The sequence below is a fragment of the Phalangium opilio genome, unplaced genomic scaffold (genome assembly GCF_054372755.1).
Source record: "Phalangium opilio isolate 3A_F unplaced genomic scaffold, DU_Popi_V2 ptg000528l_1, whole genome shotgun sequence".
In the NCBI taxonomy this organism is placed as follows: Eukaryota; Metazoa; Arthropoda; class Arachnida; order Opiliones; family Phalangiidae; genus Phalangium; species Phalangium opilio.
In genome coordinates, this window is record NW_028324242.1 from 8,689 (window position 1) to 36,426 (window position 27,738).

The window sequence follows — 27,738 nt, forward strand, 5'->3', positions numbered from 1 at the left end:
AGCTATGCTAAGCTATGCTAAGCTATGCTATGCTAAGCTATGCTAAGCTATGCTAAGCTAAGCTAAGCTATGCTAAGCTATGCTAAGCTATGCTATGCTAAGCTATGCTAAGCTATGCTAAGCTAAGCTAAGCTAAGCTAAGCTAAACTATGCTAAGCTAAGCTAAGCTAAGCTAAGCTAAGCTATGCTAAGCTATGCTAAGCTATGCTATGCTAAGCTATGCTAAGCTATGCTAAGCTAAGCTAAGCTAAGCTAAGCTATGCTAAGCTATGCTAAGCTATGCTATGCTAAGCTATGCTAAGCTATGCTAAGCTATGCTAAGCTATGCTATGCTAAGCTATGCTAAGCTATGCTAAGCTATGCTATGCTAAGCTATGCTAAGCTATGCTAAGCTATGCTATGCTAAGCTATGCTAAGCTATGCTAAGCTATGCTAAGCTATGCTATGCTAATCTATGCTAAGCTATGCTAAGCTATGCTATGCTAAGCTATGCTAAGCTATGCTATGCTAAGCTATGCTAAGCTATGCTAAGCTATGCTAAGCTATGCTAAGCTAAGCTAAGCTAAGCTAAGCTAAGCTAAGCTATGCTAAGCTATGCTATGCTAAGCTATGCTAAGCTAAGCTATGCTAAGCTATGCTAAGCTATGCTATGCTATGCTATGCTAAGCTATGCTAAGCTATGCTAAGCTATGCTATGCTAAGCTATGCTAAGCTATGCTATGCTAAGCTATGCTAAGCTATGCTAAGCTAAGCTAAGCTAAGCTATGCTAAGCTATGCTAAGCTATGCTATGCTAAGCTATGCTAAGCTATGCTAAGCTAAGCTAAGCTATGCTAAGCTATGCTATGCTAAGCTATGCTATGCTAAGCTATGCTAAGCTATGCTAAGCTATGCTATGCTAAGCTATGCTATGCTAAGCTATGCTAAGCTAAGCTAAGCTATGCTATGCTAAGCTATGCTAAGCTATGCTAAGCTATGCTAAGCTATGCTATGCTAAGCTATGCTATGCTAAGCTATGCTAAGCTATGCTAAGCTACGCTAAGCTACGCTAAGCTATGCTATGCTAAGCTAAGCTAAGCTATGCTAAGCTATGCTAAGCTAAGTTATGCTAAGCTAAGCTAAGCTAAGCAAAGCAATGCTAAGCTATGCTAAGCTAAGCTAAGCTATGCTAAGCTATGCTAAGCTATGCTAAGCTAAGCTAAGCTATGCTAAGCTATGCTAAGCTATGCTAAGCTATGCTAAGCTATGCTAAGCTAAGCTAAGCTAAGCTATGCTCAGCTATGCTAAGCTTTTTTTGAAACCTGTGAAACCCTCAATATTATGTTATAAAATTAATCGCTAAATTATGAGCGTAAATAACTTAATAGGTTTCCTTGAAAAAACCATGAGTTTCATCGAGTTTTCGGTAAATTTATGCAAATTAGTATTATTGTAGCAAACTTTTTAAATTAGTGGCCTTATGCATGAGGAAGTTTGCTGGTGAATTTTATGCAAATTAGTATATTGGCTGCAAACTATTGAAAATCTGGTCTTATGCAAGAAAAAGTTTTATGCAAATTAGTATTTTGGAAGCAAACTTTTGAAAATGGCGGCCATATGCCAAAAAATTGGTTTGCTGTAAACTTAGGCAAATTAGTAGCGTCCTTTTTTCTCTCCCGTGTTTTGTCCTCCTTGCCCTATGTCCTTGCCTAATAGCAGACGACAGTTACTCTAAAAGAGCTCAGCTAATTCGACAAAGTTGCATTTTTTTAATTATTTGCGCGAGAAATTTAATTGAATTAGTTAAATTTCGTAATGGAAGAGTCAGCTACGGCGATGGAAAAACCTAAAGATGAAGTAAGATAAATTTTAAGTTGTATATTGGGATTTGGCGATTTAGTTTCGAAGTTTTGACCAAGGCTTAGCGTTTGTTTATGAAGAAGCCATTGTAGACGTTTGTAATTTATTTATTTTAATTATGAAAAGGGTGATTTAACGAAAGTTGTTGCCGAACACTATAACACCCTTGAAGAAAAAGGCCTCGAGGCCAGAAAAGAGAGCCGTATCTATTTTATGAGGAACTTTAATAACTGGACAAAGAGTATTCTTATTGGTATGATCTCTATTAGTTAACAAAAGCCTATGTCATTAACGTAAACTTTAAAACGATTTAAAAGGCGAAACTATAAACAAAGTTAGGAATAATGATCGTAGAAAAGAGATCAAAGTATTAGATATTGGTGCTGGTAAGGGAGGTGACCTTTTAAAATGGAAAAAGGGGAACATACATCACTTAGTTTGCGCTGGTAAATAAAAAACATTGATTTTAAAAGAGGTTGGTTAGAAGTTCATTTACTCGTATTAGATATTGCTGAAACCTCAATGGAACAATGCTACGATCGTTTTTGTGAAATGAAAGACCGTTCACGCGGACAAAGAGATCACGGTGGCCCAATGTTTACTTTAGAATGCATCCCGGCTGATTGCACCAAAGTATTAATAGGAAAATCAAACACACGTACACGCGGATGAGTGGAAGTGTGGTGGTTATTTGAAATTTACAAATTATTTAACATTCAGATTAGGTTGAAAGACAAGTTTAAAGACCCAGATATCAAATTTGATATTGTCAGCTGTCAATTCAGCTTTCATTATTGCTTTGAAAGTTTATCGCAGGCCAAATGTATGCTTAAAAACGTCAGTGAATGTTTAAAACCCGGTGGTTATTTTATTGGTACAACACCAAATGCGTATGATCTTGTGTAAGCTTTACAGAATGGCTTCCTTCCTTCTAAAAACACGTGTAAAATAATTAAAAATAATTATAATATTTAGTAAAAGACTAAAGGAATCTCCCGACTTAACATTTGGCAATGAAATATATTCAGCCACATTCAAATCTAAAGATAATTTTCCGTTATTCGGAACGCAATATAACTTTCATTTGGAAGGTGTTGTAGATTGCCCCGAATTTTTGGTTTATTTCCCAGCATTTATTGAGTAAGAATAGTTAAAAAAAAGTATTAATTAGCATAAACCAAGCTACAAGACTTAATTATTAATTATCTTCAAAGACTAGCATCGCAGTTTGGCTTAAAATTGTCCCTTAAACAAACATTCCAAGAATTTTTCCAAGAGAATTATCATAAGGGTGAAGGGAAATTTCTTTTAAGTAAAATGAACGCCCTTGAGGTAGAGTAATTAATTAGTTTTAAATTAATTGAGAAGAAGGTTTCGTTAAATTTATTTAAACTTTGTAATCTAGACTTATCCCCCTTTTGATGGTCAAGAATTAGTTGGTAAAAATGACCAGGATTATAGTAATACCAAAGAAAAGTTGACGGAGTTAAAAGAAAATCCGGGGGAAAGAAATCATGAAAGGAAAATTAGAGTGGTAATGATTTAATTAATTAATTAATTAATTAATTAGTCTTCAGCTTTATTTTATTTAAATTTAATTATCAATCATTAGGGAACATTAACAAAGTCAGAGTGGGAAGCAATTTGTAAGTTAAACAATGTTTAATTTGTTTAAGGATTCTTAATTAATTGATTGATTTTATATTTTTAATTATTTTCAGCTTTGTATTTGGTTTTCGTTTTCATTAAGGAAGATTCAAAAGATTAATTAATTTTTCTACTTTAATTTTTCTACTTTTGTTTGATTAAGTAATTTTTTTATAATAAAAATTAAAAGCATAAAATAAACATGTATCTATGCTAAATAAAATGAAATTAAAAAAAATTAAGTGATTTAATTTAGTAAAAATGTTTTTATTAGATGTTTGTGAAATTTTTTTTAATAATTTAACGCCTTTTCGGTTTTTTCACAAGAATGATAAATGCGCGATCAGCTTGCGTCCTGATGCGCGTGATCGAGTGGGCTATGCTATAATAAAAGCGGGAGTGTATGGCACTCATGTAAGCCAAGCTTCTGGCTGACAAAGGATGAGGGAATGCGACATGTCGGCGATCCTACCGTATAGGTGCCAACTGCCCCGGGTCCCCCCCCCCGAGGTGACTTGACCTCAACACCACTTCCGTCACCTCCCAAGGACATTGTCCACTGGAGTGTGCAAAAATAGTGTCGCATCTTCATAGTCAAGCTATCAAAACTTCGGAAAACTTATTGGTCAAAAAATTTTCAGTAATCTTAGTTTTTTAAAAAAAATATATGCAATGTGACATTTAAAAATTGCTTATTTCCGGCCTTGCATTTTACTTGGTAAAATTATAAACCATACCATGCTTTAGCGTCACCTATCTTTAGTACTCTTGGATTAGGTCATAGGTCAAGCAGCCGCTTCATTTCGTATCAGTTGCGGGAACTTGCGGCGCGCGTTAATGTCAATGTGATGGTGTTAATGGCTGGCTAAAAGAATGTTCGTGAGTTTTATGCGTGATTGACAATAAAAATGTGACTTTTTCTTGAAGAAATGTGATCCATAATAAAACTCTAGAGAAAAAACAACTGGAAACATAATTGGTAAGTTTATTTTCTTATAACTTAACGCGCGTACTTTTTTGGCGGGAAATGATGAGCCAGCTTGGCGGCCATTTTCGGGCCTTGGTCTGTCAGTATCTTATTCTTCGTTTGCCCAAATACGAATAAGTGATTTTCATAGATAATTTTAGTTTAATATCATTTAATAGCTTACAACTCTGTACAACAATATACATTCGTATTTTATCTTCTTCCAATTATTATTGGACCCAATGAAAATTATGAACAATGTAAAAAATAATTTCTTTCATTATGGGTTAACGGGTAAACTAATTTTTAAACAATATTTAGTTTAGGTTCGCTTGATTCCAAATTATTTATTTATATATTTCTTATTATAATTATTTAACAAATTTTATATAAAATTCATATTATTTAAACCTAGGAACAATTTAGGTTGAATTTGGTCATTTAGTAAAAACAATTGTTTTCTGGCACCTTTAATTTAAAAATTATTAATAGGTAAGGATTTATTCCCATGGAAATTATTATAGAATGTTCCTCTTTGGTTTACTAAAGGTAATTTCACTTTGAGGTGTCAGGGACTACTTTTTCTCTATCGGATTTAGTGTATAATATTCCTCCGCCCTAGGAGTCACCCGCTTTCCTTTCAAGGTGAAATTAAGACATACGGAACCCCTCTTGGTTAGAATTAAAATCTATAGTCAATACTGCATTTCAACCGATTTGAAAATTATTATTTTAGTGTTCTACTTAAATTAGGTTTAAATTAATAATCTAGTTATTTAAAGTTGATTAGATGAATGGTATAGCATGAATGCATCAAGGAGACTTTAGCAATCTTGGTTAATTATTTATTTAATTACGTATTGCCGTTTTTATTTTTTAAAAAAAGGAATCATTAATTGCCTCGCAATTTCCAGTTTTCACATCATACTCGTGTTTATAATCTGTTCAAAAATTCCAATTAGCCTTAATCCTGATCAGCGCCACCTACCCATAGCGGTGACTTTGAGAACTACTGTAAGCGGCAAGCCAATCAGATGTCGCTAAAATCTGGTGACGTCACTGACTGGCACTCTCGGGGGTCTTACCAAAAATGACGTCACCAGATTTTAGCGACATCTGATTGGCTTGCCGCTTACAGTAGTTCTCAAAGTCACCGCTATGGGTAGATGGCGCTGATCAGGAATAAGGCTAATTTGAAAAGACTACAAACATGGCGCGATATATTGCACAATGTGGGAAGCAGTTTATATTATTGCCTGACTTTCATGAAAAACATAAATAGCTTAATTTATTCACGCTAGATCCTTATTCCGATTCCTTATAATTTTTGGCAACTAACGATGAATGAACTATATTCTATTTAAAACGTTTTTGGCTATTTGTAGCTGGTTGGTGATGTAGTTAGTATTTGGCCACAATTTATGTTAAAAGCCCGCTCGCGTAAAATCCTCCTTGATGTAAATAATATGCCATGACGGACTAGAAACGTAATTTGAGCTAAACTTATTAATTAACGAATAATTAATTAATGAAGATGAGATGGTTACCATCTTTATATCTTACGCTATATTGTAAACTTGACAGCACAGTGGTGTTTTTTTTATTATTAATCTCCTTTAATAGAAACATACTCTTTCTTCGATCGCTTCTAAGCCCAAAGTGGTCTACTCTATGTCGATCCAGCTTCGAAACTATAGTTAGCTATTTTGTCCTTAAAACCCGAGTCTATGTCTTCTTCTGTATAAATCTCCTACAAGGTATCGAACCGTTGCGCAATTCCCGCCATATTTTGCGCATTTCTTGTACGTTGACGTGGTGTCCCGTAATTGAGTTTCTAAAGGCGCATCCATTGGACGGAAGTTTGTAATGATGGAAACCTTTGACCTCTACGCGTTTGACACCGACGTACGAGGCGCATATTCCCGTAACGAAAACGTCCTCCATGATTAGGAATGGTTTCTTTAGGCTAGCTTCGTATAATTTAGGTACCACGTCGCTGGTCATAGCGTACCCGGTACCGGATAGGTAATCCGGGAACCACTTTCCGGGGTATTGGGAGACGGGGACGTACCACTTGGCCGTCGCGTTACGTTCCGGGTTCGCCCGTCGGAAAAGCACGCCGAACATCAGGTTCTTTTTGTTACCCAATCTGGTGGCAGTCCGCATTAAGTTGGCCACGTTGACGTACATGTCGTCGTCGGTTTTCAAGACGAACTGTACGTTGGGGCAATACTTGGAGGCCCATTTTAGCATCATGACCGATTTGTGGGTTAAATTTTGATAAGAATCGACAAAATTCTCTTGCACAATGTCCCCGTATTTCTCAGACTCGGCTTTGACTTTGGCCGTGATTTCGGGGTTTTTGGAAGCGCCTAATAAGAAGACGAGTCTGACGGGACCCGTGTTACTACTTTTGGTGCACGCGGAACCCCACGTTTCGCGTATCGCTTGACGTTCTCGTAAGTTTTGAACGGCGGAACAAACGGCGATAAGTAGTAAGAGCTTGTTTCCCGCCGATTTGAGGCACAAATCTTCGCGGTTCATTAAGTATTCGTAAGGATGCGTTAGCGGGGTTCGGGTTAACGCGGGGATCCGTTTCTTTTTGGAAGGCAACGTCGGCGAAGCGAGCGCCGTGGTTGAGCTCGGTTCTTCGCCAATGGAAGCGTTAGTTGAGGCGATAGAGTGGATCTCTCGGTGAACCCGGCCGCTAGCCGTGGTGGTCAGGTCGTCGTGACCTTTACCACCACCGTCGCTCTCTTGACGAGTGACCGCGTGACCCGTCGTCTCTAGGAGTTGGAAACCTTTCGGTTGCAGGTACATTAGGCAAAGTAGAGCGTTGGCCGCCAGTATCAGTAAGAAAATAGCCAGCCGAAGTTTGCCCATCACACTGGGTGCAAGCACCTATAAAATAAAAGAAACCGTTTGATTAAAGTTCCCTAATTCCCTTAAAACTTTCCGCTCTCTGAAACCTTTAGAGTTTCTAACTGCTACGCCCTATAATCCTCCGTTTCAACCTTTTTTTTGTCAAACGTCTACACTGACGGGACAATGGAGAACACAGAATGAACATTAAATATGTTTACGTTGTTGACAACGTAATGCGTAACTCGTAAATTCACTAAAACTGTGTTTAAAATGTCGCTCTACGCGGTGATAAATTTCAAATTACGACAATCGTAAATAGCTATGATTGTACCGTCGTAACAGTGTCGGATTTTCGTGCGGTTTTATAATTAACAAAATATAATTACTCGCCGATCGCGTTCGGTACAAGTACCTACCGTTTCACGTGATAAGAAATTATATAAATATTTGGTACGGGACTAAAATCAATAATACAATAGATAAGTTCGACCGTTGTTGTAGTTGAGGCGTCAATCAATTTCTCTCGAGGTGGGTCGTCCCGTCCGCTTTTGGTTTGGTGTATGACATCAATGCTTAATGAGGGTCAGAAATTACAGACAACTATCCATGAATATATTTTTCTCTGTTATAATACACGCGTTCTATACTTGAACTTGAAATCCCAGTCTTTTCCCCGTTTTACTGTCATTTTTGGGTTTATTAGAATAAATCCACGTTTCGTGGGAATGCATTGTTTATCTTGTCTAATTGACAGTTATACCATAAGTTCATAAGATACGTTCCATAAGTTTGTCACTGGTTACAAACTGGAGCTTGTCATGACCCTCATTAAGTCTCTAGTATTTTGAAGTATATGTAGTGTCATACTTATTGAACGTATTTTATAAAATTATGGTTACACAGATGCTCTTACGAACAGCTGTTTCGCTCCATTTTTTTTCATCTTCAAAATCGTCAGAATAACCAATTACTACTTACTGAAATTTAATTACGTCATCCTAATCAAGGCCAACTTATGTTAATTTCCATCTGACATTTCGTTTAGTCACCAATTTTATTTTTTTACAAGCCATGACGTAAATTAAGGTTTTGCATAACGAACGTGTCACGTGATTGGTTTCTATACTGTATACTCTAGACATTGAGATTGCGACGGTATTTATAATGAGTATATGTATGATAATTTTGCGCATCTCATATCCGTTTGTATCGAAGAAGCATTAGAGTAACTTTATTTCAAAAAAGGGAAAGGTGACGTCATGCGTACATACGTCGAATATTTGAAGAGCTACCCAATCTAATTGGAGTCACGTATCTTATACTCGAAATTGACGAGGGGCGGGGATTACAAAATTAAATTTTTTTTAAAACCAAGTAATCATCATCGGTGGTGATGAATATTGAATTTTCCCGTCGAAGCATATCTAATTAAATACCTTTTGCGTTTGAGACGCGATAGGGTAAAGAGCGGGGAAACAGGTAAGGTAACCCGCAATTAATTCGACCAAGGACGTGTCTCCAATTCGCTTGGGTGGACTTCTCTACTCTTTTTTATAAATCCTCCGTGACTTATAAGTTGGTTTAAAGATCATGCAGAGTCCTACACAACGCCAACGTATCTGTTGGTATTTAGCCCACTTTTCCAAAATAACGCCAACTCTTTCTTAGTAAATAATCCCTTTTTTCGAGAGCGCGGAAAACTGTATCTCTAACTTTGATTATGGTACCACTTTTCGCTTGAATTACCGCGTATAAATAGCCGCGGAAGGTTTTATCTATAATTGATAATATATTGTTATAGTTGCTTATTCTACGCGTGTAATAATTTAAAATATATATATGTAGTATCTTTGGCATACTCCAGTGACCAAGTAACAGAGGTAATTTAGATGGGTCTTTTGCAATTTATTCACATAAACTGAATCCAATTTTAGATTATTGGTAACCAACTTTGGGAAGTCAGAACTCTGAAAATTTAAATGCATAAGGCGTCGCTCTGTGACGTTTCACCTACCACGTCACAAGCTCTCAGTAACTAGTGACAAACTTATAGAACATAACTTACGAACTTACGCTTGTACCTACATACACAGCTTTGGTTAATTAGCTTTGAAATGGATTCATTTTTGGAAATATATTAGGCTAAGTTGGGTTTTAGTTATGGGGATCTAACACTTCGTGACTGGGAGCAATGCGGGGAAACATGTTCTACAGGAACGATTTACTCTTTTAGGCGGAACAACCCATGACCACCAGGATCGTTAAAACCCGTACCGCCATTCCCCACCCTTTTTTTAAGCATTAATAAATGTTCAAAAGGCTCTGGTAATCCTAGCTTGCGCTGCTGTATTTATTATATAGCCAAAATATTGCACTGATGGTTTTGCTTTACGGTTTACGATGGCGGGACTAGATTTTGACCTCAAAACCTTGCTTTGGAAATTAAAGGAGCAATCTCGTGGAAAATGTTTAATTCAACTTTGAAAATTCGTGTGTGACAAGTTCGACGAAGATAATCGGTGGGAAAGGGACTTGTATACGAGAGTAGATGTTAAGTTCCATATATCCTACTTGATTGGAGTAGAAGTATATAATACTTCTCTTCGAGAGAGAATTGTACCAGCACAAAGCGGCCGGGGTAATTGTAACATGATTCTTCCCAACATCAGCATTGACATTTGGAGTGCACAAGGTTACTAAACCGAATCACATACACGATAAAAAGCTCCCTTATCATTAATCTATTAGCGGTTAATTATTTGCCAAGGCGCATGCGCTTGTGGATTTTTGTCCCACGTCAAGACAATCAAGGTTGCTGAGGATTTAGTAAATACCAAACAGAATTCACCCTAGCACGGTGCGATGCCCATCTGAAGTTTGATGAGCGGGAGAGCAAACAGCAAGGGGTGAGGGGCCTGGGAAGAATCATGTTACATAATAATGTATTAAGAGGAGACAGAGTGTCACCCTTCTTCCGTTATCCACTTCTGGTTGGTTAGAGCTAATCTCGGAGCTATCTTATATATATATGACTGTGGGAAATTCATTTCTTCTCTAAGAAGATACTGCCTGCACGTTGATGTAGTCCAGAGTGGGTCGTGGCCATATTTTTCCCCTTGTAAATGTAATAGGATATCTTTATATTCTTTCTAATTTAGTTTCTTTTTACGTACATTTTTTCTTCTTTCTGTAAAGGCTAAATGACATAAAACACTATCAGGAAATTGCCTCTTTTATCTTTGCAATAGGAGGAGTTGCTAAAAGTTATATTTGTATCCGATAAGATAACAATTTAGTAGAGTACCGAATTTGTGGGTCACAAAAGGGTTAATACGCTATTCGATTTACCGCAACACCTTATCTTACAAGTGCACTTTAAGACGTGTAGAAAACCGTACATGCAAAAGTCGATTTTGTCACAGAACGTGTGTGACAGATTATCACATTATACTCTACATAGCAAGTTTAGACGGAGCTCGCCCAGTAATTGTCAAAAATCAAAATTATCCTTCATTCTTCCAACGAATTAAAGCAGTTAGTTTTTACTGAAAAATTTGTTCGAGTCCAAAATTTTTAAAAACGTTAACAGTTAACGGTAGAGCACTCGCTTAAATTTGGGGGCTTTCTTTTTATTGAGAACGAAGCTCAAAATCACAGCGAAGTCAAGTAACCAACCCCTCTGTTGGGTTCGTTTTCTTTTTAATCATTTTTGACTTCCTGACACCAAGCTCAGCCTTGCTTGAATTTCTTATTATTTTTGATTTGAACAGGAAATTGAGTGTGGTACCCCCAACCCCCCTTCTTTTCCTTCCTATAGATCTCCATTCAATTGACTTAACTCAAAACGAATGCCGAACACGCCTCCCAATTATTTCGGCCTAAAACAAAGAGAACTATCATTTCGAAATTGAAACTTTTTGTAACTTTAAATTGGTTTCTATACCACAGAAAATATATAGCTCAACCGAGCCCCGAGCTCTGTTAAAAGTGCAGTCATTTCATATGGAAATCTCAGGTATATACAGGGTGTTTCTGATAAGTCTACATGCAAAAATTAAGAGGGATGTTCATTTGGGCACTGTTTTCGAGTTATGATTTGAGTGTTTTAAGGATGACCCCCTTAATTGAATTAGAAATCATTGTCTTAATCAGTTTTTAAATGTATCAACCATGTCTCTCTACATCTGATGGTGAATTTGGCGTACTTTTTAGTGTTGGAAGGGGGACCCTGACCCTGAAAACCGGGGACCCCGGTACCTAAGATATAAAATGTAATCTGGGTTTTTTTTCGTGGTTAGATTTTGGTACTGGGAAATTATTTTTTGACCTGTTTCAAAATCAAGCGTCGGATTCGTCTCAAAGAAGTACTCTTTTATGAAAAGCAGAGAGATGGGTAACAATTAAACAGACTGCATTACTTTTCCTACCTTTTTTGGCCTATGACGACTTAATTTCTTCAATTGTACAGGATAATACAGTGAAAATTTCGATCTGACTGTAAAATCTGTTCTATATGCTAAAATATTACACGTATAATTTGATGCCTCACAAACTGTTTCTGCCTCATTAATCCCGCTCAATCCCTTTATATGTATATCATTTTTTACTTTTCATTATTGGTAAAAGAATATAATGGATAAATCATGAGATTGCAAAGATAGTTTGGTAGGTGCATCGCTTTATAAATAATGATAAGCTGTAGAGGTTCGTTTTAAATGCTGTAGAGGCTCGTTTTAAATGCTGTAGAGGTTCGTTTTAAATGCTGTAGAGGTTCGTTTTAAATGCTGTAGAGGTTCGTTTTAAATGCTGTAGAGGTTCGTTTTAAATGCTGTAGAGGTTCGTTTTAAATGCTGTAGAGGTTCGTTTTAAATGCTGTAGAGGTTCGTTTTAAATGCTGTAGAGGTTCGTTTTAAATGCTGTAGAGGTTCGTTTTAAATAATTATACTCTGTTGAGGATCGTTTTAAATAATTATACTCTGTTGAGGATCGTTTTAAATAATTATACTCTGTTGAGGATCGTTTTAAATAATTATACTCTGTTGAGGATCGTTTTAAATAATTATACTCTGTTGAGGATCGTTTTAAATAATTATACTCTGTTGAGGATCGTTTTAAATAATTATACTCTGTTGAGGATCGTTTTAAATAATTATACTCTGTTGAGGATCGTTTTAAATAATTATACTCTGTTGAGGATCGTTTTAAATAATTATACTCTGTTGAGGATCGTTTTAAATAATTATACTCTGTTGAGGATCGTTTTAAATAATTATACTCTGTTGAGGATCGTTTTAAATAATTATACTCTGTTGAGGATCGTTTTAAATAATTATACTCTGTTGAGGATCGTTTTAAATAATTATACTCTGTTGAGGATCGTTTTAAATAATTATACTCTGTTGAGGATCGTTTTAAATAATTATACTCTGTTGAGGATCGTTTTAAATAATTATACTCTGTTGAGGATCGTTTTAAATAATTATACTCTGTTGAGGATCGTTTTAAATAATTATACTCTGTTGAGGATCGTTTTAAATAATTATACTCTGTTGAGGATCGTTTTAAATAATTATACTCTGTTGAGGATCGTTTTAAATAATTATACTCTGTTGAGGATCGTTTTAAATAATTATACTCTGTTGAGGATCGTTTTAAATAATTATACTCTGTTGAGGATCGTTTTAAATAATTATACTCTGTTGAGGATCGTTTTAAATAATTATACTCTGTTGAGGATCGTTTTAAATAATTATACTCTGTTGAGGATCGTTTTAAATAATTATACTCTGTTGAGGATCGTTTTAAATAATTATACTCTGTTGAGGATCGTTTTAAATAATTATACTCTGTTGAGGATCGTTTTAAATAATTATACTCTGTTGAGGATCGTTTTAAATAATATGGTTCTGACATAAAATCATCTTCGAAATTATTTATTCCTTCAACGGAAATAATTACACTTTAACCGTTTTGCCAACGAAATAATTACGCTAGCGGGTTTCATACTCTCAACTAATCAAACAAAGTGCACGAAATACGTAATAGTACCCTTGGGGAGGGGGGGGGGCTTCGTATATGAAAGGGAAAACTCCGTAAAAATAGTTTCAAATTGATTTCGTACGCTAATCGAGCAAGAAACGTTTTTAATTTCGAACGCGATACAGAAGGAGATAGCTCGAATAATTCGGTAGAGCGTGAAAACCAGAAACTCCCACTGCTCAGAACAGTTTCGAGAGCACTGAACGAACTTTCCTTTAATTAATAATTTATAGAACTCAATTTAACAGAAGGGGGACTCGTTTAAATTATTTAATCCGCACGACTAAGAGAGACTAGATTTTTTTTTAAGAGTCAATCCCTATCTATAGTGTTTGAACAGCTTTTTTTCACTTTCACTTTTGTCAACCCATTAGTTCTAATTGAAGCTTGAATTAAATTAGTTTCGTAGCTATAAAAAGTTGAGCGCGGTTTAACCGTCGCGCCATTATCGAGTTAGTGAATCGCGAGTCTAGGTTAGTCGCGTTTTGATTGAGTTTAGACGAGGCTTAGGCGTTAACGTTTTAAAACCCAGCCTAGCTAGCCTAGCTGCGTGCTGAGGTAGGAAAGGAAACGCGAAATTGTCAGTCGGAACTAGCTAGGAAGGTTCAGGAACCTTGGTTGGTCATACTCGAACCGAGAGACTCTAGCTTCGATCGGTTCTCTTATACTAGAGAAATAGCCCGGTCTCTTATTTTAGGTAATTTACCGAGAGTGCCCGTTTAACCGTTGGTTGGTAAAGAATGAAGGAAGCTTACCTGATATTGTCATCACACGGCAGTGAGATTGTCCGAAGATTTTACGCCAAGATGACCATGATTTTGAGTTGATCACGGGGCTTGGTGGTCTTGAGCATGTTGGACCGTTCGCCATAGTTGGTGGCCCCCTGAAGACCGAAGCATTTTTGCTATCAAGGCGGTTCTGTTCTATAAGCTGTATGGCAGGCAGCTTCTTAAAGCCGGCGGGCGCGGCAGGGCCCTAACGCTTCCTTCAGTCTCCACTGCCAGTCTGAGGAATCGATTTCATTTGTCTGTGAACGGGAAACACTCGGCTGCTGGTACTGGTGCTGCTTCCACCGGCTCGAAAGCCTTCACTTCCCCCTCTTCTCCCAATTCCGAGTCTCTCTCTTGCTCTCTCTTCTCTCTCTCTCTCTCTCTCTCTCTCTCTCTCTCTCTCTCTCTCTCTCTCTCTCTCTCTCTCTTGCTCTCTCTCGCTCTCTCTCGCTTGCTCTCTCTCTCTCTCTTGCTCTCTACTAGGGATCCTTCTTGTTGGAGGGTTTGCGCTTTACTGGTCTTGGAACGTCAGGATTTCAAGCGAGATTCTGCCTCAAAATATATTAGGGTTTATACAAACCTGGAAATTTCAGGGAAATAATGTTAAACTAAAATTAAGGGAAATTTAAACTCGGGAGAATTTATAAATTGTAGTAAAATTCAGGGAAATGGGGGGAAATTTGCGAGAAAATTTCAAACAAGGTCGGAGAGTTTACCTCCTCATAATATCACAAAAGGGAAGACCATGCAAAATGTTATGTTTACAACCCAAGTGTTGGCTTGGGTATATTGGTCAACGCAGGGCAGAATCTCGCTTTTGAAGCTACGAAATTCCCCGTGGTGCTCGTAGGGAAGCACCCGAACATATCTCTTCTCATAATGTATTCTCGGGTGTCAGGAGGTAAGGGAGTTGTGTACCGCATGCAAGAGCGATCCCTGGAAACGTGCATTTGCCGAGTGTTTCGCCGATTTTATATTTTTACGCTTGACTCGCTTTCGAGTGCTTCTGATTTGTTGAAATATAAATTTTATTTACCTGTTAATGATGATAAGTAATACACATTAATCGTAATATAGGGAAAAACTAGGCTTTTTAATAGAAATTTTATTCTAATTTAGAATTTTTTCGGACGTGAGTAATGTCATTACAATAATACCATTGTTTCAAAGTTTAGCGAAATGTTCTAATTTGTGGGTTATTTAGATGGAATTAAGATTCGCTTGGACGGAAAATTATTAGTGATTTCATAAGTTTATGAGATAGGTTCTATAAGTATGGCACTACCCATACTTGTGGAAGATATCTTATAAACTTATGGTGGTTTGTTTTCTTCTTGTAATGCACAATCTGATACGTTCTATCCCTACCTGATCAAGGTTTCCCTTTACATTGGCAATCAAAATTTGCATAACCAAACGTTGGAGTATCTTAGAAACCAATTTTTTTGACTCATTATGTTAAATATAGCATTCTCTAATGTTTACAACGTTTACCAGCACGATTTAAGTTGTATTTCCATGATTTATTTAAAGACAATCCAAAAATTATTGGAAAAATAATATGTCCATAATAAATATTTTAAATTGAGATGTCTCGTATAGATTCTAGATCCAGTCACATTTTTCCAATAGTACCTCACTATATTTGGCGTAAAAACACAACAAAATTTGCAAGCACTGCCAGATATATAAATAGCCTACATTTGAACGAAGCTCTGTATAGTTCTATAGATCGCAACGCGACGTCTGGTTATGTATATTTATTTATTTTTTTCCCCTAACGGCCTGGAAGAAAACTCGACTAAGATTGGAGATTTTCCTCTCTTTTGCTATGCTATGCTGGCATCCCTCAACCACGGGGAGTTTCTCGTTTCTTTTAACGTAAATAAAGAAATACAAGACGGGTAAACTAATATCTTTAGTACGGCTGTTTTTCCCTATCGAAAATATTCATAAGATATGTTCCATAAGTTTGTCACTGGCTACTGAGAGCTTGGCATGAAGTGAATGAGGTAGGTCATAGATTCGAGGTAAAGCGACACCTGGTGACTGGGGCGCTGTCAAAGGCTTAAATAGGAAGTTGGACTGCAAAATTAACCGAGTGTAGTCTCTCGAACAAGCTCGAGCTGTAAGTCTCTAGCATTACGAAGTATATGAAGTGTCATACTTATGGAACAAATCGTATAAACTTATGATAGCAGCCATGACGTCTTGTAGCTGTATAATTCTTATCTCCATTCGGGCCTCTTGTATTGCTGAAATGTTTATATTATAGACATACGTATAGCTATTATAGGCAATGGTTTGTTTCCGGTCGTGCATTTTGTTTATTTCCATGTAAATCATCGGCGTTTTGTTTTATAAATAGGCGATGATACTGTAGTTTTTCTGACAGTGTACGTTACGCTTTCTAATATAGAATATATAGTGTCTGAAGTTGATTTCTCCGAAGTCGTAAACGACAAACTGTAACGAAGTTGGCGTAGCTTTCGTACACGTCTTTATTTAAATTTTTTAAACTCTCACGTGATTAGTTTCTTATCAAAACTCAGAGAAATTTATCCCAAGTTTGACTTCAACTAACCGACTTTCGACAACACCGAAATAGGCCTAGATGCGTGTGATATATTTTGTTTTTATGTATATTTGTTGGTATTTGGCATGAAACCAACCACTCGGAAACTTAGACACACTCACAAGTAGTAGTTCCTGAATGACATTGGAAAAACCAAAAAATATTGTTAAAAAAAGAGGCGTTCCCCCCTCCTGTTTCACTTTCATCCCTGCTGTCACTTTGTTTTTGTCTTTTTGTTTTATGTTCCACCTAAAATACAACGACGATCTTTTGTTTTCGAAGTGTGTCACTTAATTTAGTCGTTTTCCAGTTAGCGGCGCAGCACCGGGGATTGAAGCTTTATTTAGGGTGGATTTACGAATTGTAATATAATATATACACTTCCTGTACTCTGTCGCAATATTTAACTGTAGGATTCTTGTTAAAATATTGGGCTCAAAATAGGCCCGTTTTCTGTCGTGAGGAATTAAGAATTTTTTATATTGAATATTATAACAAATTTATTCTGAAAATTCTTTTGGAAACAATGTCCCTAAGGTGGCAAAAAACCAAAGAATTCGTAATCCTGTACTTCACCCAAGTAAAGAGAACCGTTATAAATGTTTAGGTTTCATTATCTAAATCCGCGAAACGTGTTTCGAAATATTATACCCTGAGTTATTATGTTAATACACTGCACGTATACATTTATAATATTTCGGAACTTAAAAAAAAGTTTTATTTCCTCCCTAGAACAAACACGTTTTTGATGAATGTTAGTTCAAACTCCAGTGACGGTCTTTATACCTTATGTCAAGTGAGAATATTGACCCCCTCCCCTCATATAAGACGTGGTTCCCCCCCCCCTCTGTCAGAGAAGACTTTGACAGATATATGAAAAACTATTCTTGGAGAACGTGGTATTTGTATACCCGGCCCGAATGATTGTTCTTCTTTATTGTCTGGAGTCTGAATATAGCCAGAAGTGAATATAGCCTCTTATATTATAGTTCCATGACATTTAAGTCTTGTTTGAAACGTCACTCAACAGCTGCCTTTAAACGATCTGCACTGTAACGGTTAAAGATTTGATTGCTTCTATCTTGGCTAATCGAATAAAGACCGTTCTAACTACTCCCCAAGTCCCAATAGGCTGGATTCTACACAGATGAGCGTAGTTCCTTTTGGGTGCACCAACATTTTTGACGCTAAAAGATTGTCTAGAAGAAATCGTTAAGCTTTTAGGTTTTATCACGATTCGTTTTAGAGTTCCCGCGCCATCATCAATGTGAGAAATGTAAACCCAAAACTATCCCTGACGAAATTGAGGCACTCCGACCCCTCCTCTGTTACGAGGAGAAAATTCTTAGACACTGATTATTTACTCACTTGGTCTTGGGGGAAGAAATTAAGATAAGGAGTCAAGGGCTATATTTTTAGAGCGCCGCTGCTAAACGACAGACATCGTAAATTTAAAGGAGTATCCATTAAAGGGGCTTGTATCCTCTAACTGCTGCGTTCCTCCTAAAATTGAGGTTACCAGTCCCTTGAATTAATATTAATAATTAATTTAAATATCCCATAGCCCCTATGAGATAATTTCTCCTTGAACACCGGTGTAGTTAAGCAAAAACATTTCTACAGGCGCCCGTTTAAAATATATGGGATTTCATAACCCCTAATATGCCTCTTTACCTCATTGATTTTCTCTTTGGCGCGTTTCAATCTCCCGCCTTTATTTGAAAATGCACCGCAGTGCTGCCATCTACTTTTTAAAAGGCAAAACGTTTCACTTTCATAGAGATTAAGGGGGGGGGGGTTTGCCCTGCGTTTTTCGAAGGTGAAAGGAGTGGAGTCGAACTCGAACCACAAATGTGGATGGTATATTTAAGATTTTTATATTAATTTTTTTTAAAAAGTGTTCCTAAATATTTATACATACATATAGTTGGCTAACATTTTTGTAAACAACGTTCAAAATTTTTAAATCCGTAATGGAATTGCCTTGAAAGCAAAATACCGAGAAAATTTCAATATGCTAATAAATAACCAAGGCTTAGCTCTAAACTATCCCTTTCTTAATCTTACGTTACAAGAACCTTATACAGCAAGTTTTGAATCAAAACTACGCCAAATTATAAGAATTTCTTTTACCAAATTTCAACAAAGGTCCTGAAAGTCACCAGAGTTGGATATGACGCTAATCTGAAAGCTCCTGGTAAGATTATCAAGCCATATATCTTCAAGGATAAGCCTCAAAAATGCTTCGGAGACTTAATTCTTACGTTAATTATACTTAACACTTTTTTTCTGAAGTAAATTGGAAACAAAATGACGGAAACCAAGAAGATGCAGATGAATTTTAAACGTTACATTCTATTCCTTATTGCTTTCTTCTTTATATGGGCTTTTGTTTACCTACCGATTATATACTCTATACATCATCCCCAACTAGAAGTTCCATCTTGGATGTTAGAACAGCAATATTTACCTCAATACATACAACCCGATAACGACACGAACCTCTTAAACCCTAAAAGCATATGCAAACCATTTTACGGCCAAAAGATTTTAAACTTGGTCATTATTATATGTTCTTCCGTACCTAATTCTCTTTCCCGTCAAGCCATAAGAAACACATTTGGAAAATACGCGAGCCGCCATTATGGCCTTAAATACTACTTTTTAACTGGCACCTCGATAAACGAAACCTTAAATAAGAATTTGGCCGATGAAAATACCAAATACGGTGATATCATACAGGAGAATTTTTTAGATACCTATAATAATTTAACTTTGAAAACCGTTATGATGTTAAAATGGGTTGAAGCGCGATGCCAAAGGGTTAAATTTGTTATGAAAAGCGACGACGATGTCTTTGTCAATGTTCCTAATCTAATTAATTACTTAAAAACAGTTAACGATACTAAACTCTTGGCTGGTTGCCTGATAAAAAACGCCGAGCCTGTCAGAAACGCTAACTCTAAATGGTACACGCCAAATACCATTTTTGAGGGTAAATTTTATCCCGAGTATTTATCGGGAACGGGGTACGTCATGTCACGTGCCCTGGTCCAGCCTTTGTATAAAACGGCTCTTCAATCACCGTTTTTCTATTTAGAAGATATTTTTTTAACCGGAATGTGCGCGTCAAAATTAAATATAAGTCGGGTTAACAATGAGGGCTTTAAATTCGCCAAGCGAAAAAATGATCCTTGCGTATTTCGCGCGCTTATTACCGCGCACCATATGAATCCAAAGGAATTTTACACCATTTGGAATAAATTGTTTCAAAAGAATCTTAATTGCAAACCTGTAGTTGCCAAAAAAGTTAAGAAAAAGACTTAACACCTCGTTTTTTTCTCTATTTTGTCGGAGATTAAAATAATCCGCGAACATGTTGTGCCTAAAAACTATGAATGAATGATACTTTGTACCCCACAGTGTTACTTATATACTTTTAAATTAATTTATATTTAAAACTTTCTATTTCTAATATTTAATTAGCCTTATTCCTGATCAGCGCCACCTACCCATAGCGGCGACTTTGAGAACTACTGTAAGCGGCAAGCCAATCAGATGTCGCTAAAATCTGGTGACGTCACTGACTGGCACTCTCGGGTCTTACCAAAAATGACGTCACCAGATTTTAGCGACATCTGATTGGCTTGCCGCTTACAGTAGTTCTCAAAGTCACCGCTATGGGTAGATGGCGCTGATCAGGAATAAGGCTAATTAGGGACATATTAATTAATTAACCTTATCAACGCCCCCCCCCCTGTTAAGTCTGTAATACTCGCGGGTGCTTGGTATTGTTTTAAGTCTTTTTTAATATTATTTAAACGCAAATACTGCGCTGCAAAAAAAATCTTTAAATTTGCCGAATAAGTTTAAGAATTACTTGAGGGCGACACTGGTTCCATGAAATGGAAGGTAGCACCACCCTTGGGCGCGAAATATGAGAGAAATAGGCGCGCTAACTGTGGAACAGTTCAGGTTTGGTGGGACGATAGAAATGGCGGGGGGAATACTCGGAAAAATGGTGGGGGGAATACTGGGAAAAATGGCGGGTGGAATGCTGGGAACAATGGCGGGGGGAATACTGGGGGAAAATGGCGGGCGGAATGCTCGGGGAAAAATGGCGGGCGGAATGCTCGGGGAAAAATGGCGGGTGGAATGCTGGGGAAAAATGGTGGGTGGAATGCTGGGGAAAAATGGCGGACGGAATACTGGGAAAAATGGCGGACGGAATACTGGGAAAAATGGCGGACGGAATACTGGGAAAAATGGCGGGCGGAATACTGGGAAAAATGGCGGGCGGAATACTGGGAAAAATGGCGGGCGGAATACTGGGAAAAATGGCGGGCGGAATACTGGGAAAAATGGCGGGCGGAATGCTTGAGAAAAATGGCGGGCGGAATGCTTGAGAAAAATGGCGGGCGGAATGCTTGAGAAAAATGGTGGGCGGAATGCTCGGGAAAAATGGCGGGCGGAATGCTGAGAAAAATGGCGGGAAGACCTCCCTCCATTTTTCCGAGTATCCCCACCCCCTTTCTAGCGTCCCACCGAACCTGAACTGTTCCACAGTTAGCGCGCCTATTTCTCTCATATTTGGCATCTTAAAACTAAACATAAAAACTTCCCAAACACTTGAATCTCATCTCTCCTTTATCAGGTCATTTTACAGCTCGATCTAGGTGTCCTTTCCCCCCATTTGTTTTCCCCCACCATTTTAAAATACTCGGTTTTTGCAGACCAGTAGTAACACTCGTGAATTCTAAATAGATTTCTGGTTAAAGCAGCTCACTTACTCTTGTTTTTAAATTAAACTCTTCAGTATTTCTATTATATTTAATTATTTAATTGCTCTTTTTTTTAGCAGTATTCTTTAGCGCGATAAATTGTGATAAATTACTTTTTTTTAAAAAAGTAATTTAGTGTTCTACTACTTCTGAGATTAGTCCATAACGGAAACACTTGGCCTTCCACTAAAAAAAATTTCCTTCCAATATGGGATATATATTTTCTAGCGACTTGTTAATTAGACTTTGTTTATTATTTATATTAATAATGTTAAAGAAGCCTTTCTAATACTTGCAAAGGCTTTCGTTTTACCGTAACAATACTTAATATTACGTAAATATATATCGTAGAACGTAGACTCGACACCGGTTATTTAAAGAGATATCCCTTAAATTTTAACCACTAACTAAAACTTGACGTGCGTAGAACGTTTAACAGTGCCTAATTTCAAACGTGATAAAAAGAAAATATGAAATCTCGTTTAGTTGTCCATATTTACGCTATGAAAAAACAAAAAACACATGTACAGAAATATTTTCCTACAAAATGTTGTTGCCAAGGGGATGGACATACGTTAAAAATTTAAATCCCGTACAAATACAATTTTATTAAGAATCTCTACTCCAAATTTTAGTCTAAATAGCGGTATAACTATCCTCAACCCTCGGACTCGACGTAATCCTAAAATTTCAACTGTTCAACCCCTTGGTTACTTACTATATTAATTAAAAAAATTAATGCCAGATTAATAAACAAATATTGTTAATTATAAAATCTGGGTTATAAATAATAATAAAAAATGTAAAACTCTATTTAAAAGCAAAAGCAAATACTACCACTGTATCTTCTCGACGTCTGAACTCAAAAATTGTGCCTATAAAGATGTGATAAAGATGCAATTTTTTTACAATAAAAGATTAGAAATTGAATCTTGCGTTTCTGAGTTGCAATAGTAGTCCACCGCGTGTATCCTTTTTTTCAAGGCTGGTCTACAACCCCCACACCCCCGAGGTAAGACCGCTGACCTACCCAATTGACCCACAGTCAATCAACTGAAGTAACCAGGACCGTGATATTTGAGAATTGGGCTCTTCTTGGGGGGGGGCGCTCCGGTGTGTTGGCCCGCGCACCTACCTTTTTGGATAACGATAATTATGAAACTCCCCCAATCAACTTACGTCATCTCGACTCTCTTGCAGTTACAGCTTATCTTATCTTATTAGTTTTTGGTTCATATTGAAAGCTGAAAACGAGGAAAATCGGCAAATATGGACGGTGCATTTAGGACTTTCATCATTTTTTTAAAAGTACTCTTAAATATTTATATTGTTGGTTAAGAATTAATTTTGTAAGCATCTTTATAAATAAATTAAATCCGTAAAAATCCAAGTAAGCAGCGCTGAAAGTCACCGGAGTTCTGATTCTGAAACCACCTGGTAAGATTATCAACCCATAAGTCTCAAAAATGTTTTAGAGTGAGTTTTGTGATTTTTTAAGGAAAGCCTAAACTTTTTCAAAGATAATCCTTTGGAGACTTAATTCTTACGTTAAATTTAAAGCATAGTCAATTGAAACCAAAATGACGGAAACGAAGAAGCCGCGAATGAATCTTAAGCGCTACATTGTATTAGTCATTGCAGCCTTCTTTATATGGGTATTCTGTTATCTTCCGAGTATATACTCTATACATCAACCAGCTCAACTAGAATTATCATTGTCGATGCTACAGCAGCAGCGTTATATACCTAAGTGTATACAACCCTATAACAACACAAACATCTTAAACCCAAAAAGCATATGCGAACCGTACGACGGAAATAATATTTTGAACTTGGTCATCGTTATATGTACCGCTATACCTAATACCGTTGCCCGTCAAGCCATAAGAAGCACATTTGGAAAGTACGCCAATCGCCAATACGGAGTTAAATACTACTTTTTAACTGGTACCACAATAAACGAAACCCTAAATAGGAATTTGGCCGATGAAAATGCGAAATTCGGCGATATTATACAGGAGAATTTTATAGATACCTACAATAATTTAACTTTGAAAACCATTATGATGTTAAAATGGGTTGAAGCGCGATGCCAAAGGGTTAAATTTGTTATGAAGAGCGACGACGATACCTTTGTGAATGTTCCTAATCTAATTAGCTACTTAAACACGGTTAATGATACTAAACTCTTGGTTGGTTACACGATGGAAAACGTCGAGCCGATCAGAGACAAAAACTCTAAATGGTACGTGTCAAATACCGTTTTTGATGATAAATTTTATCCCGAGTATTTATCCGGATCAGGGTACGTCATGTCGCGCGCCCTGGTCCAGCCTTTGTATAAAACGGCTCTCCAATCAGAATTTTTCTATTTAGAAGATATTTTTTTAACCGGAATGTGCGCGTCAAAATTAAATGTAAGTCGGGTTGACAAGAGGGGATTCTTTTTCGGAAAGCGGAAAAATGATCCTTGTCTTTTTCGAACCATTATAACCGCGCATCATGTGATTCCAAATGAATTTTACACCGTTTGGAATAAAATGTCTCAAAAAAATCTTAGATGTTGAACAACTGTAGTAGCCATAAAAAGACTTCAACCCGACGCTTCAACCTCGTTGATAATTTGTTGATAATCGGCGAACAAGTTGTGTCTAAAAACTAAGAATGAACATTTGTGCCTAAAAACTTTCTAATATTAATTAACTTTGCCGTCTTGTCAAGTCTGTAAATTATTCCCATTTAAGCAATTTCAAAGACTTCAAAAAATAATTCGAATTTTCTCCTATAATTTCAATTTGGTTTCACGATTTGATCGTAAATTTGACCATTCCTAATGAAATTGACGAACCAATTCTTGAAAAGAAAAACGAATAGTGAATTGTGATAACCTATATGTGCTAAATTATCACTGATTGGTATTTTCAATAAAAAGGTGTGGTTTCTATGTACTTAATATATGAATATCAATTTCTCTAAAAAACAATTATTCATATTTAATCCTTATTTTTTCATCCATTTCTATTTCCATTGGCTGTTTTTGGCGATATTAAATTTTCATTTGACTATTTGACGGAGTCTTTCGCGTTTTCGACCTCTGGGTCACGGAGATCAGTAAACCAATTAAAACACGCGATTTTCAATAAATGTTGAACTTCTTTAATTGATAAAGTAAGTTCGATTTTTTTCTGGGCACCGAAAATACGAATATATTGAATTTGATATTTCAGGAATTCTTCTAAAGTTTTAAGGCGCAATTTTAGAGGGTATAATTTATGGGGGGTAAGAATTAATGCTTTTGATCGTTTCTTCAAAACCATATACTTATCATTTTGACCTTAAACAAATTCCATTTCGGAATAATTCGATACGGATCTCAACGAATGTCAAAACCTCCGTCACTTATACCAGAAAAACCCACAGATGGTGGTTGGTTACTTCTCAAAGTTCTCAGCCTATAGTCTCTGTTCATATCTGGATTCCCGAGGAACCGATATTATTGTTAAAGTAAGAGCTTTCAGATGGGATAGTAGTACGTCATACCCTCCCAAGTCTTACCGCTGTTTTGGTAGCCATATTGTTGGTGGTCTCAGCTTCATTCCTGCTTTAAACCCACCAATATGGCAGCGTAAATTATGTCACGAGATTCAGCTCCTCCCCCAACTGAAAGCTCTCTATTGGGCAAAGATTTGAATGCCACTTAAGGTTCAAAATATGATACAGGTGGTAAAACCGAAGTACGGTGCGTGTTGTACGGGCAATTTTGAGTTGAAAATGTTCTATGAGAACATAATAATAATTAAGACTCCTGGTGAATATGTTTGTATAAAAACAAAGAGTTGATCTTAATGTTGGAAGGAATATCGTGGAATGTTTTAAGCCAGTGTTTTCCGTGCGAACACAACCAGCAGCAGGCCCTCGGAGCCCGCAGGTGCTAAATAGAAAGAAGTGATGCAGTATCATTATAATGGCGGCATGTCCGCAGCTATTTAGCGCGTGAAGATTCACCGCCCTTCCATAATTTGAACCCCCTCATTATTGAACACCCCCCCCTCTTTTTCTTAGCGGGTTTGAACTCGGATACTCATGCACTGAGAAACAGAGCCCAGAGATAGATAAGACGCAGTCAAGAAAGAACTGGCCTAGCATACGAAATTACTCGGGACGCGAGATGCGGCGCCTTTCTTAAAGGAATTACAAATGGTCTTAGGTTCTTGTTTCCTTTTTACTTACCCCCCCTTTCGTATATAATTTTTTGTAACCCCCCCCCCCCTACTAAGTCACTCTTCCCTACCTTTCTACAAAATGTATAATAGTTAGACCCTCGGCGCTTATTAGGATTTAACTTATGATGGTACCGAAAAAGGGGGACTTTCAAAAAAGGTTTGTTGAAATACCTTAATTGTTACACGCAAATTTATCACTCTGTAATTTCTTATAATATTTTAGCTAAGTAGGACGCTCGAGGTGCGAATGTTTACGCCAAATTCTTTATATATATCTTAATTAGCGCACCTATTAAACGCTAATTAAAAACCGATCAAGTTTAATATCTATATTTCCTTATATTGGAAATGGCTAAAGGGCCTGTAATTTCAATCATATCCTGAAACTGAAAGAGATATAGAAAAAAAAACAGTTTGTAACCTAAAATTGGATAGAATTATTGTTTGAAACCACGACTTTAGGCTCGCGCCCCGAATACAAACAGAATGTTTAGCCCCAATTACGGCACCGAAGCTGTGAAACTGCTTCCTCACAGCCACACGATTTTTGCCATTCCCCCGTGGACCTCCAGAATTCTAAATCGCTCATCCTATCTTCTCTTTCTCTCTTTCGAATTTTTCAAAACGATTCAACAAGTTGGAACTTTACCTATGATTTCGCTCTCTCTAACTCCATACTATCATAAGTTTATATAAGATATGTTCCATAAGTTTGTCACTGGTTATTGAGAGCTTGTCACGAAGTGACGTAGGTCATGGATTCTCGTCATGGTATGACCCTTCCTATGCCTCGTAATGCTAAAGACTTTACTAAGCGCTAGTTTGAGGATTGATTGGCTACACTCGGTGGTCAATTTTGCAGTCCATCTAGTCCTATTTAGTACTAAGCCTTTGACAGAGCCTCACCAGGCATCGCTTTACCTCGAATCTATGTCCAAGCTCCAGTTTCTAAGTTACCAGTGACAAACTTATGGTGAACATATCTTATAAACTTATGATTCTAGTAACAAGAACGGACAATACCATAATCTCCCTAACAATGATGTTTGCACCGGTACAAAGATAATTTTTAAAATACCACACCACACCGCATCCTCTGTGATTTCGTACCTTTCTTCGCCATTTGAAGTTAAGTCTATTCTGAAGCGAGAATTGCTGCATGGGGTTTGTATAGTCAGTCGGCTCAGGCGCTAATTACAGTCCCGGTTTAGGACTCCACTGTATACGTGCTCGAGTACATAAATGATGAGTCGCGTTTCCCAGCCACGAAATAATTATTAAGCAGCCTGCAACTGAGTTAGAAAAAAAGAAAAGGTATGAGAGGGGGGGTTGGTACTCCTCTATTAGCAGAAGTAAGATGAGACTAGAAGTACTGAGCTAACCAAATTCTTCACTTGGCGAAAGTGAATATTCTTGATAACGCACCAACGGTTGGCCCTCTGGTAGCGGTTTCTAAATTTTCCCTCTCCAAAACGTGAGAGGCTCGTGGAGCCGCGTCCGTGTTCCGCTGCTTTAGGATGAGGGGAAGGGGATAGGAAATATTTTTGGAACTCGACCAATTTTTTCTCTCTATGGTGTAGGCGCGATGGAAGCGGCGAATAAAATCCTCAAATATGTTCACTAGTGCCAGGATCTATCTACTACCAATGCTAGAGCTCTTTACTTCTAGTCTTATCTTACTTCTGCTATTAGTAATCCTCCATACTTCTTTTCCTCCCAAGGTTTTTAAGGAAAACAAAAGGCCTTCTTCTAGAAGCGTGAAATGATAATGAATTAGAATCTTGAAAGTTATAAAAGAAACAGGAGATTATGAAGGGAGGGAGAGGGGATGGTAGAATAGATCGTAGATCTTAACGTAGTTACGAGTCGTGTCCGCGGGCTAGCAGATTATATTGTTTATATTTTCTTTTTCTAAATGTAAAAAAGAAAAAAAAATCTAGCTGGCTAGGAATATCATTAGTAAATCTTTTTTTTTATATTTTACCTTCCATCACGTTTTTTAAGTTTTTCTTTTCTACAACTGATAATTAATG

The 27,738-nt window shown here is 37.1% G+C and overlaps 2 protein-coding genes and 2 long non-coding RNA genes across 9 annotated transcripts in view; 2 read left to right on the top strand and 2 right to left on the bottom strand.

The window, feature by feature from the left end:
• Positions 1-1,675: 1,675 nt before the first annotated feature.
• Positions 1,676-3,736, top strand: LOC149588873 (mRNA cap guanine-N(7) methyltransferase-like). The gene is made up of 10 exons (XM_089861989.1): positions 1,676-1,835; positions 1,965-2,091; positions 2,156-2,284; positions 2,344-2,471; positions 2,559-2,740; positions 2,814-2,978; positions 3,053-3,170; positions 3,244-3,372; positions 3,451-3,484; positions 3,560-3,736. Exons 1-10 carry the CDS (start codon positions 1,794-1,796, stop codon positions 3,604-3,606), a joined length of 1,101 nt encoding a protein of 366 aa, XP_089718115.1. The 5' UTR covers positions 1,676-1,793; the 3' UTR covers positions 3,607-3,736.
• A 533-nt stretch (positions 3,737-4,269) lies between these two features.
• The window catches only part of LOC149588874 (uncharacterized), a 75,631-nt gene continuing 52,162 nt past the window's right edge, over positions 4,270-27,738 (top strand). For all 6 annotated transcript variants that reach the window (XR_016379754.1, XR_016379756.1, XR_016379757.1 and 3 more), the window contains exon 1: positions 4,270-4,464. This is a non-coding gene — a long non-coding RNA (uncharacterized LOC149588874). The remainder of the gene's footprint in view (positions 4,465-27,738) is intronic.
• On the bottom strand, positions 4,592-14,474 carry LOC149588875 (beta-1,3-galactosyltransferase 1-like). Its single transcript, XM_089861988.1, has 2 exons — positions 14,112-14,474; positions 4,592-7,353 (listed from the first exon to the last, which is right to left on the bottom strand). Exon 2 carries the CDS (start codon positions 7,333-7,335, stop codon positions 6,178-6,180), a length of 1,158 nt encoding a protein of 385 aa, XP_089718114.1. The 5' UTR covers positions 7,336-7,353; positions 14,112-14,474; the 3' UTR covers positions 4,592-6,177.
• On the bottom strand, positions 14,498-16,293 carry LOC149588876 (uncharacterized). The gene is made up of 3 exons (XR_016379761.1): positions 15,621-16,293; positions 15,495-15,554; positions 14,498-14,706 (listed from the first exon to the last, which is right to left on the bottom strand). It is a non-coding gene; the product is annotated as an uncharacterized LOC149588876 (long non-coding RNA).

Bases quoted from the DNA above. Each gene is read 5' to 3' on its own strand.
- LOC149588873 (XM_089861989.1), top strand. From the start codon at position 1,794: ATGGAAGAGTCAGCTACGGCGATGGAAAAACCTAAAGATGAA. The intron at 1,836-1,964 runs GTAAGATAAATT...AATTATGAAAAG, and splicing joins TGGAAAAACCTAAAGATGAA to GGTGATTTAACGAAAGTTGT. The intron at 2,092-2,155 runs GTATGATCTCTA...ACGATTTAAAAG, and splicing joins GACAAAGAGTATTCTTATTG to GCGAAACTATAAACAAAGTT.
- LOC149588875 (XM_089861988.1), bottom strand. From the start codon at position 7,335: ATGGGCAAACTTCGGCTGGCTATTTTCTTACTGATACTGGCGGCCAAC.